Consider the following 15351-nt stretch of genomic DNA (forward strand, 5'->3'; position numbering starts at 1 on the left):
TCCTTCCCTCTCTATCTCTCACGACTTGCACACTTCGCTTCACCGGATTGTAAAAGAAAGAAGGACGCGCGAGAAAGAAAAGACAAAGTTCGAATCTTCTCGATACGCACGAAATAGCCCGGGCAAATTCGAGAACTCGAGTGAATGCGAGAAGGGAGGGAGTTGTAGATCGGCGTGATAAAGCACGGAAACGATTGTCGAGAGATCCACGATTGAGCAGACACGAAGACACACCCTTCTTTCCCGATCTTCATAAAAAAGAGAGAGGACGTTTTTTTTGCGCGCTCGATCGAGAGTCGAAGATCACGTGTAGTACTCGGAGAGAATTTTCTCTAAGAATTCACCCTGAAAATCATGGCAATCGTGAAGCAATATGGTATTGGAAGAGTTTTATAAGTTTCTCTGATTAATATTTATCATGCACAATAAAAAATATTAATGTATGTACATAGTAAAATTAATCGAACATATTTATATCTTATTGTGGTAAACATTAATCTTTTTTATTGTGGTAAATAATACTCGGAGAAACTCATAAAGTTCTTCTATATTGTCCTACGATTACCATGTGATTTTTAGGATAAATTCTAAAGGAAAATTCTCTTTGTGTAAAAAGACAAGATGAAGAGGACGATGACACGGGTATACGAATACTTGTATTGGCCGAAAGAGCATCATCGGGTAGGTCAGTAAAAGCATCATAGCAAGCAGGCAGGCAAATGACTTGGCAGTTGTAGCAATTGTATCATTCTTTCTTTCTCTGTTTCGCAGAGTTTTAGGTTTGAACAGTAGCTCCATCGATTTCAACAGACTAATTATAATACCGTACATCGAGTAGTCTATCTCATTCTTTTTTTTATATGTTCTCTCTTGTATATCTGGTTCGCATTGTTTGATTTTGCTATGAATGGTTTTAACATCGATTTTCCTTTCTTTTTAATTTTCCCATTTATTTTATTACCTTCCTCTCTCTCTTTTTCTTTCTTTGCTCCTATTATCGAATATCGTATTTTAGATAGATTCAATTTTTATATACAGTAAGTGGAATATGCAGCAATACATTTAATTGTCATTTCCTTATTATCTGTCACAAAGTCCACGTTCATGTAGGCTTCGTAGCGAGTAATATTTAAGCTGTGCGAGAGATGAATCTCAAAGAATTGGTTGATTCTCTTAGATCGTTAGTTGAATTAGTCGAACAAAAGTTTATTTATAAATTAGATCGTTAGGTGAAAATAGTTATGTATACTGTATGAATGAGTAGCCTGTTTGAAACCTTAACGTTCTTTTTCAACATACTTAATCTTAACATTTCATTTTTTTTATACGAGAAACTTCTCATCTATAAAAAAAATTATTTTAATTTAATTGTGCAGAAATAAATAAAGGTGAAAATATTACTAATACTTAATAAGTACTCTAAAATTAATAATAATAATGTGCGTTCTCGAAAATAATTTAATGACAATTATCACATTAAAAACAAGAACATAGTAACAATTAATAGCGACGTGGAGAGGAAAGGAAAACAGATAACGCTGAAATTTCTTTGTGTGTGTTCTAGTTACACATAAATACACACCAGTGCGACGCGCTGCGAGTCGATCAATGAATGTTAACCAATCCTGATCAAGCATTGCGTTAATTAATACGAGTTTTATTGTTTCTGTCTAAAAAGTGGTAGGTAACTCTGGCGTATATCTTCTGCTTCAGTGATTCAGCATTATTTTTATTAACCCATTTGTGATAACGATTTTCCGAGGAATGTAAATGTTTATACATCCAATTAGAGCAACAGAGATTATCCCTTTTTGTGCTCGGGTTCCTCCCCGGGACTAGCGTCAATATTTGCCTTCAATGACACAATGCTAATATAATACAATAACAAAAACTGAAAATATGTTTATTATAAGAGAAAAAAATCCTTAGAAAAATATTTAAAAGCTTTCATCCAATAAATTTTTTTTTTATTTTTAAGAAAAAATGCGGCTTATGTGAAATTACATATCAAAGAGTTCAAGAATTTAAATTTGACAGGTATTTTACATAAAGATGAAAAGAATTTCATCAACGATGCGACAGTCTTAATAATCTGATGTCATCATTTACAGTCAATCAAATCAATTTTCTTTCGTAAAGAGCAGGAAGGGGAATTTTTGTTAAATAATGTAAAATAATACAGAAAATTTCTTTTGTAAATTAGACATTTTTAATACGACCTCTTCAAGCTCAAATCGAATCTTAATTAAATTGCATTCTCGTAATTCTCTCGTCAATAACAGCCGAAGAATGCCTATAACCGAATCGATATAACCAAAATAGTCGAATGACTATTGGGGTAGCTACAGCAGCTTACAGTTTCCCGCAGTGGTATCCGATATTAATCTCCTTTGAGGGAAACTATTTCGAATAACTTGTATTAATCCTGCCACTGCGCGTTTGTTCCAGATGTTTATCAATCAGTGATTTCTAGCTCGGTTAATATAGTTTTAATCGAATCGCAAATAAATTATTCTGTATCTATAAATAATCTATAACAAATTTATAGTTATATACATTAACTTATGGAATTAATATATTAATCATCAAATTAATTGGGACATTAATTTTCAAAATAGTGTAAAAATAAATTTTTCATTGCTACGGTAATATTCTATTAATATAACAATACATATATGTATACGCTGTCACACGCATTATCACTTGTGTGCGAATGGGTGCGTATCTAAATACAATAAAAAAAAAAACTTTTATATCATTCGATGTTTATCAGGATCGCTCGGTTGGTATATACAAACGGAACTACGTCAACAAAAACGGAACTACGTCGGCAACGTAGGAAGACCGCAGCAACGCGTTGCCGGCGTTATACCTTACCTGCTACGGATAATTTTATTACCTGTTTCCTGTCGCGCGTTTCTTTCTCTTTTTTTTTTAAGTATCTTTATTTATCGAATGTCCGCAACACGCATCTGTTTCCTTTTACCACAAATCGTTCGTTGCGATCGGTATTACTTTGATGACATAATTAATATAGATGCACGATTCTCTCAGGATGCGGAGAGTATATTAATATAAGCTGAATCAAGATCTATTTTGATGCATTGATATTTATATAAACATCTGCTTTTAGAATAGATTTTTTTTAGAGGATAATTGAAGTACGAGAGAATAAATATGACATTATTTTTCAATAGCGAGATACAAAATTAAAAAAAAAAAAAGAATACATAAAATCTGGAAGAAGATTGAAAAGTATCGTACGCAATAATTATTTTAATTATTTCGTTTTTGCTAAATATAAATTTGAAAGTAGTTATTCGGAAATTTAAGTTATTTAAGACATATATAATATATATATACGTATACGTGGCAAATTAAATTTAGCCGCAAAATACCCGCGGATGCGAGCTGGTGTGTATAATGCCGGATAATAAATGATTTCGAGACAGACGCGGCGGATCGATAGAATTACGCCGGTGGTATTGTGCCGCGCCAAGATGATTAATTAAATGCAAACACTGCCACGCCCACGTACGGCGAGTGGTGGATGATATACATGTAACCGTGCGCGGTCGTATTAACTGCTTGGCGACACGTGATGCCACCGCGATTCTCCGAGGGACACGCGTGATCTCGCGTTAAATGTGGGCCGGTATCGTGTCATTTCGAGGGAGTGACTGACTTTCCCTTTTTGCTCCTTATCAGTCTTAAAATGCACGCCCTGCCGCGTGAATGAAATCTCGCCGTTCAAATGAAAAGTGATACCGCGAAATTTTAACTAGACTGGAGTAATAAACATAGTTTGAGATTTCTGTGCAAATTTTATATATATACGTAGAGAGAATTTTTTTCTTATAGAATTTACCCTGAAAATTGTATGGTAATCGTGGTATTGGAAGAATTTTATAAGAGTTTCTCTGATTAATATTTTTACCACAATAAGATAGAAAATTTACTTACCATGACTTTCAGGGTAAATTCTCTCCGTGTACGTAGAGAGCAGATACGCGAAATATGAGAAGAAAAGGGAAGGCAAATATCTTTGAACGATCATTTTTTCGCATTATAATATGCGGATTCCGGAGAATTTTCTCGATGATTATTCGGTTAAAAAAAAATAATGTATTTAAGTACTCGATCATGAGATTCGCCTAGATGGAAGAGCCGCTAATAGAAGGACGGAGAATTGCGGATGAAAATCGTCTCAGATCGATTTGCTTAATGATGCCATTAGCACGAGATTGTTGCCAATTTCGGTTGAAAAAGAATCGAAGCATTTCTCGCGATTTGCATTCGCGCCAGTCAACTATAATGATCAAAATCTACCTCGCATTTATCTATAAAATTTATCTAGAGAGAGAAAGAGAGAAAAAGAGAGAATCTCTTTCGCAAATTTTATTCCCTTAAAATACAAAAATGGGCGATTTAAATTGCGACTGCGAATAATTTTTAGTATTTAAATTCAGCTCCTCTCATGTTATTTATTTAAGCACCAGTTCTTTCACGCGAAAGTTTTTCCAGTCGCACACGTCACATTATATCCAAACTCGAAACAGTTTTGAAACATTTTTATAAAAACAACACGGATCAAGTAGAAAAAAAAACATCAAACAGAGAACATCAATCATACAACAATACAAGTAATATATATTACTCTGTAATATTTTATTCTGCTTATCGAATGTTACGCTCTACTTCGCTGTTTAAGTTTATAAAGGCAGAAAAATGAGGTATATCAATATACATATATCGTGCATTAAGCTGTCTATCAATTTTTGCATATATAATTCGACACGAAGATATTTTTTTTCGAGACATATATACCGTGGACTGAGTAACGCGTAAGACGATAATGTGGTTTTGGGAGGGTTGGTATGGCAAGCTATAGTGTTTTCCGTTGGCCATCTGTCGAGGGGAATACCCCCCGTGGATTAATTGGAACCTCGCGTATTGATCCAATAACGTGAGTGCCGGATACACGAGAGAGGGAAAAACTTGGGAAGAGGGATATACCCGGGAGAAAGGTGGAAAAAAAGATACGGAAACTCTTCGGAACGAGTTCTCGACGTTACTGCGTTAAGTTACGTTCGCGCAAAGTATGTAAGAAAAAGAGACTATAACGCGATTACTCCAGAGAAATAGAAATGGACCGAATAAGTTTATTAAATTATTGTTACACGCGAAAGAGATCGAGTTGACGCATGCAAAGTCTTGCGATGGTAACAGAGAAAGAAGCTATATATCATTTCGATCTAATCTCTTTTTTCACCGATTCTTCCTCTCGTGTAATAAAATTTCGCGTCATCGTGTCTTTTAAAGTAAAATTCATTTTCGAGATATTAGTCGACACGTCTCTCGCGTTTTAACCATTTTTTTTTTTCATACGCCGATAATCGTCGCACAAATTCCTAGGAAATTTCAATAGGATCGAGTGTTAAAATGTGATATAAAAACGATCGAATTTTAATGTTTCGTCCTAACGAGTGCGCGTAGCGCAATTAGTATTTACGCTCTCTGAACCCCTCGGACACGACTTCCCTCGAAGCTCTTCCGTAATGCCAGAATTATCTTCGTCTCTCGCATCGTGTCGCGAGCCGGCGACACGTTTCGCGTTAATTTCACGTCGTAATTAAAACTAATATCGCCCCAAATTAAAATAAATTGAGACGCGCCGTCGGCGGCTCTTCGCTCCACGTTTCCGCTGCACTCGGTCGTTTATTTTATTTTATTTTTTTTATTTTTTTTTTTTTCAAGACCGTCTTTTTAAAAGAACCGGCGCTGAAGAACATGCAGGTACGTGACATTTTCACGCGCGAGTTGTCACACACGAGAGAGATCTACATTAGTCTGTAATCGCTCTTGCATTTTTTCACGCTTCGAAGATCACCCCCGAAATTTTTTTCTCAATCTCGCTCTTTCCTTCTCTCTTTTTTTTCTTATTAAAATTTGTGGAATTTCTTGTGATATTTCGTGCGTTTATGGTCCGACTCTTTCCTGTTAAATAACCAGCGGTATAATTCTTTTTCTATCGAATAGAAAGACGATTAGCGAAATATGCAGGTAAGAAATGTAAAGTAAAATGAGAGGGGTTATGTGCATTGCTTTAGAATATGGTGTCGGACATATTTATGGAATGTGCACAGTCTAATTGCAACTTTGATCGCAACGTGCAAGCATGCATATTGCTCGAAGGTGAACATATTAATTGTTCTAACATCGTTTGCTTGTTTCGTTCATCGAGATTATTTATCATCTATATATTATCCATCTTGAACCTATTCTTTTATTATGTGCATAAACTTTCAGAGAAACATATATATATTTCGAAACACGAATCTTGAAAATTTTCACAGAGAATTTTGTGACATTACGCTTAAAATTACCTATATTAAAAATAAAGACTATAATTCGCGAAACGAGTAACTTTCTCTAGTAGCGGATCAAGTTTGCTCGATTGATGAAATCGAGTTAAGAGATAACGAGTTATCGATAATTCGATCGAGTTTAATCGAAAGCGGAATTGGAGCGGCCGGTGTTATAAAGCGCCTTAGTGAGCAACAAAAATTCCGATCGATTAAAATTTATTCAATATAGTACAGAACTTTTTTTTACAGCGAAGAATATCTAATATAAATATATATATATATATATAATAGTAATCTAAGAGGCTACACAAAAAACACATCTGCGAATGCCAGATAGTGATGTACTCTATACGCTACACACTTATAGGATTCTCTATCTAAAGGTTCTCACGAGGATTTAAACATGGCGAGGCATTCTCCCCCTGTCTTTCTTTTCCCGCGTTCTCTCCCGATGAGGATGCGATGCCGGGAGTCCACCATCCTTGATCGATCCTTCATCACCGTTTCTCTGCTCTTCCTGGACTCCTATCCGCTTTCTCCGCCCGAAAGAGAGAATTCGTCCCCTTGGAATTCATCCCCCGAATGTCTCTCCGACGAGAGAGCGGCGATTCTCCGCTTCCTGGAGTTCCACGCGTTCCCTTCGTGGACGGAGGCAGTGGCGCCGTCTAGCGGCGGTGCCCTGAGCCTTCGCGCCCTTCCCTCCGCGGAGGGTTGTAAACCCACCCCGTCGCTCCACGACCCCCACTTGCATCATGAACGAACACACTATCGCGTCACCACTACCGTACGAAATTCAGCTCCACCGGCGCGTCACGACGACGACGACGACGACGATGACGATGACGAGTTGCTCGATTCCTTCGACCGGAGCTGACACGCTTCGTTCGACTAATGCGACCAGCTATTAATGTAACCACGGCAAGTACGAGCGAATGTCGAAGCCGCACATTTGGTGGACGACGAACGAGCGAGTTGCGTGAAACGACAAGGGCTTGGCCGGCTCTTTTTCTTCCAATTTAGCCCTTCCGACCTTCTACTTTATGTCGAATCGACCTTAATAACTTCGATTTCCCTGTACATATGAATATCTGACACACGACGGAACACTTCGATACTACTGAATAAAAAATGAGATTAGATACATCATCCGAGAGAATCGTATAAGTGTTTTTGAATTATCGTAAAAATATTGTATACGATATCAAGGATTATGTAAAGCAAGATTGATGATCGTGTTGAATTCGCGCGATAGAAGCTAAAGTAATTTGCGCGGATATTCGAATTTATGAACCGGGGCTTCTTTCTGTGATCTTAGAAATTTCTTTTCCAAGTTTCGTCTCAAATGGATCACGAAAAAAAAAAAAAAAATTTCCATCCGATTAAATTGAATGAGTTCTGGTTTGAAGAGAGGATACTTTTTTTCGTATCTTTGCATTATTAAAGAACAATATTTTCCTTCGCGTTAACCCATTTTACAGCGACACTTATGGAAATGTAACAATCAATATTTACTGTTTTCTAACTCGATCGACAGAAACTTTCTAGAACACTGAAAGGTTACGAACTAAATTGGATAATCAATGATATTTTCGGTAGAGCGATGAAAAATATCTCGATTTCACGACGTTCTAGAACAAGAAGAACGACCAAGTCGCGTTAAACGAGAAGATACAGTCTGCTTTGCCGCTTCGGTTTCACCAGTAAACCTGTGCCAAGGCTTATTATTTACAGTGTCTGATGATATTTTCGTTCTTCTTTTTCCATGACGCTATCAAGCAATTCAGAAACACTTTGAGAATAAATAGGCTACGAGGTGAGAAACTCGGATCGAAGAGACAAAAAAAACTAAACACACTCTTCCTCATCAAAATTGAAATAATTTAATTAAGACGGAAAAGATAGTAAACAGAAGAAAGAGAGAGAGAGAGAGAGACACGAGGAAGGAGGAGGAGGAGAGATAGAAGGCCTACAATCGACCTCAACCCAGCGTTAACCTTTTCATCGACCCCGTTGTTGCCACCCCTTCGCGTAGCGTCGTTCTAATTCCGTGTGCTAAGTCGTAAACGGAAACAAGGCCGATTCATTACTCAGTAAATGGTCGCGCGGTTATTGTAGGCGCGGAATTAATAGAAGAAGACAAATAACTTCGCGCGCGTGCACAAACTATATAGGCCGTACTGCCTTTTTTAATCGCAATTAGCGGCGAATAAGTATCGAACGCGCATACGAATGAGCAAGAGAGAGCGTGTGCAATAATTAAATAATTGGAGGTAAAAATTTGCCGATGAATTTCACACGATCTTGGGTTCATTTTTCGTTTTTTTCACGCGAATCACCAATCGGTAAGATATATATTGTCCCTCGTGAAATCCTCCGTCTATTTGGGTATCGATCTCGCACGAGGAGGCGCGAGTAGACATATTCGACCTCCACCGAAACTATATTACAAACTTCTTCCTCCGGTCTTTCGACTTTCGATCGACGATGGTTTTTCCTACGTTGACGATCGACGACGGCCGAGAATTTCCAAGGCGGCGCGATTTCAGGAAGCTTTCGGGTCGCGACGAAGCTGCGATTTTTTCCCTGCTTTTTTTTTAAACACGCGATACGTGTATTACTCTCGACGAGGGGGTGACTGCGCGACGATAACGCGCGCAGGAATATTCGCGGACGCGCTCCGGCCATTTTGCGGGCTACGTAGAGGCACAACGTAGATGCGTCTCCCGATAACGAAACGCCTCTGTCATTCCGGGTCGCCGTGATTTGTTTTTATTTCTGACAGTTCGAAGGATCCACCTGCGAGAGCCGAGCGAGTAATCGCGAAGATGATTTCGCTAGTCCCGCGTTTCAAGTTGCCGGGAAAGGGAAACGAAAAGAAAGAGAAAAAGAGGGATGATGATGAAGCTGACGACGAGAAAAGAGAGTCCTTCAATCGACCACGGTGGCGAGCAGCAGCCGCGCCTCTCGGAGGCTGCTTTATCGACTGGAAACACCATCGCTCGTATATGCCACCATGGCGTATCCACGCTCCGGACTCGCTTTTTCGACCTTTTTTTCAACCCCCTTAATCCTTTCTCGGGGGTCGTCGAAGCGACGTGGCACAATAGCTAAAATCGGGCGTTTCCGGCCGCGATAATCCACCGTCATCGTAATCGTCATCGTCGTTTGCAAAATCCCTCGTCCACGTCGCCCCACTATCCGGTTCTTCACCCTTTCCGACCTCTTCCTGCGACCGCGACTCACGTCGAAGCAAGCGCGCGACACCGAGATATCGACGACATATATATATATATATATATAATAAACCGGGACACACTTTCCACATTCTGTACCATCGACGAAAAATCGGAAGTGGAGCACCAGGACGAGGACAATGTCCCATCACACCAGTAACTCTTTAAAGGCGTACTGCTGTGACAGGACAATATCCCCGGCCGATGGGCTGATTTCTTTTCGCCAGATATCTTCCTTCCTCGACCGCAGCAGGTTGCGATATTGCGCTCTTCTCCCTCCGCTGTCCTCACCCCCTCTGGCGAGGGGGTCTCTGTCTCCCTCTTTCCTTTTCCCGCGACGACTCTCGGCTGCGACCGTCGAGAGCGGGTCGCCGAGCGAGATATGACGGCCGGCGAAAAACACCCCTTTGCGAAGGCCGTATCATTCGGTCGAGCGTCCCGACGGCACTGCGTCGCTCGGTGGCGGCGGCGCCTCCGCACCCTCTCTCCGTCCACCCACTCGCCCCCCCCCACCCCCACTAGAACTGGGGCTCTTGGAGCCCTCTCCTACCTAGTGGGGAAAACTTGCCCCCTTCGATATGACTCTCTCGGTCGCGTGTACGTACGCATGCGCGGAGAGACGATGATGCGCGTGTGTGTACTCGTACGTGTATCAGGGTGAAACAAGGGGGGTTCAGGGCGCGGAGAAGAATAGCATTGGCGCGAGAGGGGAACCGAGAGAGTACAACCCCTCGACGTTGCTGGGGGCGGACGCGGAGACTGCTGCTGCTGCTGCTGCTGCTAGGTACTGGGATATGTCTGGCGATACTGAAAATACTGAAACTACACGCGCTCCCTTTCACAATGCCCAGCCGCCATCCTCCCTTCGCAACCCCCCAACCCCCTTCTCTCTTTCTTTTATTTTTTGTCTTTTCTCCACCGTTGTTTTTGTCTCTATCGTTTGCTTTTACACGTTACACCTGTACGCCTCGTCCTCGTTGTGATGTGTAAGACGATCGAGGTCATCGGTGGAAATGGAGGAGAAAGAGGATACTTGTCGGGGACATTCGCGAATTTCGCGGAATTGATGCGCGCGTTTCGATAACTGCGATCACGTGTTTCGTCTCACGGGGGCGATTTATTTGACTGATGTATTTATGTATTATATATGTGTATCGATTTCTCGCGATAACGATGCGGTTTGATTAAACAATCAACGAGCCGCATCGCGCCAGCTGATTGCTCACTCGCATTCCGGAGCGCCTACCCCGGCGTTAAACGTTTTTTAATCTCGCAGTTTACGGGGCGAGATATCTCAATTTCGCGACGTTCGATAACCGCGAAGCGCGCAACGCTTTACAACGGGAAAATTAAATCTGCGCAACCGTGGAATTATTACCTCGCGCAGCGCGAGTTTAAATTCGTAAACGGCGTAAAACAACGAGGTGTAACGATCCGATAACGAGGGTCCGAGCGAAATGCATGCCGGATGTCGTGATCGAGAGAGAACGCGATTAAAAAAAAATGGAAAAATCACGGAAATTTTACAGCTCCGTTCATCGATGAAAATGATACAACATGAATGGAACCGTGATTTTTTTCGAACTTTATTCCACATTTCTTGCAGACGGAACGGATGAATTCATCGATTGATTTTTTTTTTCTGACGTCCTCGAAACTGTTCTTCTCCGATCTGCAGATTTAGTAAAAAAAATGTCTAGAGAAATTTCCCGATATCTCCGACGATAAACGAGAAAGGGGGAGAAGAAAGAGTTTAATAATCACGTCGTAGAAGGCATGGAGGACCCGGTGACAGACGGCGGCGTCGTAAGACGTTTTCCGCGCCGATCGCGAACCCATGTGCGAATGTCGGGCTTCTGCCAGAGTTGTCAACATGGCCCAGAAGTGGCACAATATTGGCTGCCAAGACTTGATAGGTGGTACTGCCCCAGTATACGGATAAACCACCAGATCAATACTGTACCAGTCTCGGTAATTGGTACTGTACCAATACTCCCATGCAATCATATTCTGTTCCGAGCCGAGTCTCAGTACTGATCGTGTATAAGGCCGAAAATGGTATTAATCGATGGCCGAGAATCGTCTTAGTACTGGGCATGTATTGAGAGTCGACTCGTGTCGGATTATTGGGAAGCAAGCAACTTTGTCTGCAGCACGAGTACCGGTTCAAGTATACTGGAAGAAAATTGGGCCAATGTTTGTGTATCGTACTGACACAAAATATTTTCTATACCGAGTCAAATATCGTATCAGTACTGGGCGTGCACTGGGGGCGAGACGTGAAACAGTACTGAGATGAGAAAAGTTATGTTGGATAAAATCGTATATATTGGATCAGCACTGGAGATACATTGGGCCATACGTTGGTGTATGACAACAAATATTTTTATTTTGAAACATTAATTTATAATGATTTTAAACATATCGGTTATTCTAATGTTAGATTTGGCCCAATACTGATACTAATGAATGTTGTCCCAGTATACTTTGTGTCGGGCCAAAGTTGGCATCAAGAGTTGGCCCAACATTGGCAATCAACGTTGCCTCTGTACTAATTACTCTGTGTAGGGCCGAGACTGGGACCCGTGTTATCATTCCGACATTGTCCCAGTAATGACCCCGATCTCAACTTATACTGGCCCAAAACCTCAGCCAGTACTGGCACCAGTATTGAGCCTTTTTGAGATTCGCACATGGGGAGGAGGGATCGCTCGCGAAGGGTAGTCAACAACACGAGCGAGTCGAGCCGAGCCGAGCGGAGCGGAGCGGAGCCGAGCCGCGAGAGAGGACTCGCGGAGGAGTGTATTGATCCACCAGCTGCGCGTTCTCGTCGGCGACGCGCCCCACCGCGCCACTCCCAACCCCAAACGACTCGCTCGTTTCGCTTCGACCTCTCCCTCTCTCTCTCTCTCTCTCTCTCTGCCACCCCCTTGTCCGATACCCCCTGCGACACCCCTTTACAGCGCATGTCGACCATGCCGCTCGCGGCGATATATCCGAACCGGGCTAACGCACAATCCTCTCTCTCTCTCTTCTCTCTTTTCCTGCTTCTCTCCCGACCTGCCGCGTCTCATCCACTCGCCATTCGCCAACCCCCTTTCCGCGCGCACAGCCACCGCCGCTGGTGCTGGTGAATGTACGACGCGTTGTGGATCCTGAGGGAAAAGGCATCGCGACGGCACGGTATATATCTCCGGTTAGATATACACGGACGAGAAACGACCGTAGCTTCTCTCTTGGTTACGTTTGCCTATCCCTCTTGCGAGCTGTCTTAGATGGTGGTATTGGTTTGTTACCTTTGCTCCCTCTCTCTCTTTCTCTCTTTCTCTGTCTACGAGAGATCTCTGACCGAGAAAGGAGGATGATGTACCATCCGACGCGTGTAATGCGCGCGCGGGATATCCGGCGCGGATTGTCTCACTTTGCGGCGAGCAGCGACATGTATAATAACATTTGTCATTGTCATTGCGAACGTAGCACAATATATATATAGATTGTATATATACACGCGAAGGACAAAGTCGTCGCGTTGTCGACCGATGTCTCGTCGCACATTTTGCGTTCAATTTGGAAAATTACAGCGAAAGCTTCTTCCCGAAAGAGGATGTGCTTTCCAAGTAAAACATATGCATACGGCGGATTTTTCGGCGCGATTTTATTACGCGGCTGCCGCAATTCGCGAAACGCAGTCGTAACGTGAATTATTTAGCGACGCCAAATATAAACGAACGTAGGCAAGGCAACGATAACGGCGATACGCGATAAATCAATATAATTGTAAAAATAATTAATACAGGTTAAGGACGATTAGGTATCGTCGGGATCTTGTCTCCCTTTTTCCGTGCGTATGAATAAAAATAAGGATACTTATCAATGTTGCCTTTTAATTAATTGCATTAAAGTAAGTGCATTCGGGGTCACACTGAGATTGGTTCGGACATTTATAAGAGACAAGGTGGATAGATATAGATATTGCATTTTTTTAAGGATTATATATTTTGTAGCTGAACGAAACGCAATGTGTGTGTATGTGTATAGGATCTTATCTTGTAAAATATAATTTTTTTATGATTATTCTAGATATAAATAATTCTATTTCATAAGATAAGATCGTACATATACACACTTCTTGTTTCGTTCAAGCTACAGAATAATCGATATAATCTTGAGAAATAATAAAAAAATATTTTTTGAAATTTTTACGACATGAATAAGAAAAGCATCTTACCTTTAAAGAACGTGGATTTCGTAGATCGAAAAATCTCGGAATAGACGGAATCTCGAATCTCTGATAATCGGTTAGTCTGAAAGGCGACATTTTTTTCACGCTTACTTACGACACGTTCAGCAGCGCCATCGTATCGATATGATGTGTTATCGATATAATATGTACAATATTTTTAATTACATTTGCAAAATTATGACTATGGTTAATAACAGAAAAGCGTAACAGAACAAAATATACATTAGTAAAATTATAAAAATTAATATTTTTATTTAACATTTTAAAAATAATTACACGTGCGATATTACACATGTAAATTTTAACTAATATAAAATAATTCCATCGGCGTAAATGAAAGATTAATTGGAATAATGGCTTGACGATGTAAATATGTTAACGAGAAAATGTATACAATTTGCAAAACTTGCTCATTTTTACGAAATTATTCGCGTTTTTTTAACAAGCGGGCGATTTTCTGTAACACGTGGCATAAGTAAAATTTAGCGGATGTAAAATGGAATGCCAAGGTCGTTAACCCTGTCTCGGTGGATGTAGTGACCTTAAGATATTATATGTAGATTATTTTCAAGAATAAACTGACCGAGTGCTATTTTTTATTCAAGTTTTGGCGTACATTTCATTCCGCGAAATGACGATATATATTATTTTTACGTCTTACCGCGAGACGGACTTTTATATTTCACTTTATCGTTGGCGGGAGAAAACTTGGTAGTAGAAAAGTACTAGAAGAGAAACTTACTGAACGTCAATCGTGGTAACGAACAATCTATGGTAGGTCATGAAAGGTATGGCGAGCATCACGCAAGTTGATACGAAGGCGAGCGGTATTAACTGAAACAGAGAAAAAAAATGCACAAACTCTTAATAAAGTTGCCGATATTTGTCAGATGCTTATCGCCGTACACACGTAACACTTTTCTCACAAACTAGTTACGTGATAAGTAGAGAGTTGTCACAGCTGTTGTGCAATGCGATGTAATCGCGCATGAATATTGCCTAGCTCTCTACGTTAATTACTAACGCAGGTGCTTTGCTAAATTAAATATAAATCTCTTTGTCATAAAATTGAAAAATGTATAACATTTTTGTTAGTAAAATTAATTACATTTTTTTTTGCATATTTTATTTGCGAAAAAATCGCAGTAAAAGTAGTCGCTTGTAATTTTTCTGAAAAATCTCATCCGGGATCTCATGACTCTCCCTAATCGATCGATCTGTCTTTGATTGTTGCAGCGCCGGCATGGAGGCGACGAACGGCGCGATCGAGCACGACTTCCACAACACCCTGGTGCCGATAAACGGTAGCCATTCGGGCAGCTCCGGCAGGAGTACGCCGAACGGCGGCGACCCGGCGCCGGGCAAACTCTTCGTGGGCGGCCTCTCCTGGCAGACAAGCAGCGAGAAGCTGCGGGAGTACTTTGGCATGTTCGGCACCGTTACCGATGTTCTCATCATGAAGGATCCGGTTACGCAGGTCGGTCTACCAAAATCCTAGAGCACAACT

At 41.0% G+C, this 15351-nt stretch overlaps 2 protein-coding genes across 7 annotated transcripts in view; one reads left to right on the forward strand and one right to left on the reverse strand.

Moving 5' to 3' along the window:
• Positions 1–15351, forward strand: part of msi (RNA-binding protein musashi) — a 122423-nt gene that overhangs the window by 84394 nt on the left and 22678 nt on the right. For all 6 annotated transcript variants that reach the window (XM_029315567.2, XM_029315568.2, XM_085488559.1 and 3 more), the window contains one exon: positions 15081–15321. In XM_029315567.2, the coding sequence (XP_029171400.1) occupies positions 15081–15321 (241 nt within the window). The remainder of the gene's footprint in view (positions 1–15080; positions 15322–15351) is intronic.
• Positions 1–15351, reverse strand: part of LOC114940826 (uncharacterized) — a 63629-nt gene that overhangs the window by 13554 nt on the left and 34724 nt on the right. Inside the window, exons 3-4 of the mRNA XM_029315571.2 lie at positions 14587–14678; positions 13830–13905 (exon numbers count right to left, since the gene is read on the reverse strand). Of these exons, the coding sequence (XP_029171404.2) occupies positions 13830–13905; positions 14587–14678 (168 nt within the window). The remainder of the gene's footprint in view (positions 1–13829; positions 13906–14586; positions 14679–15351) is intronic.

Source organism: Nylanderia fulva, unplaced genomic scaffold (assembly GCF_048542155.1).
Source record: "Nylanderia fulva isolate GAGA-0341 unplaced genomic scaffold, ASM4854215v1 Scaffold7, whole genome shotgun sequence".
Taxonomy (NCBI): Eukaryota; Metazoa; Arthropoda; class Insecta; order Hymenoptera; family Formicidae; genus Nylanderia; species Nylanderia fulva.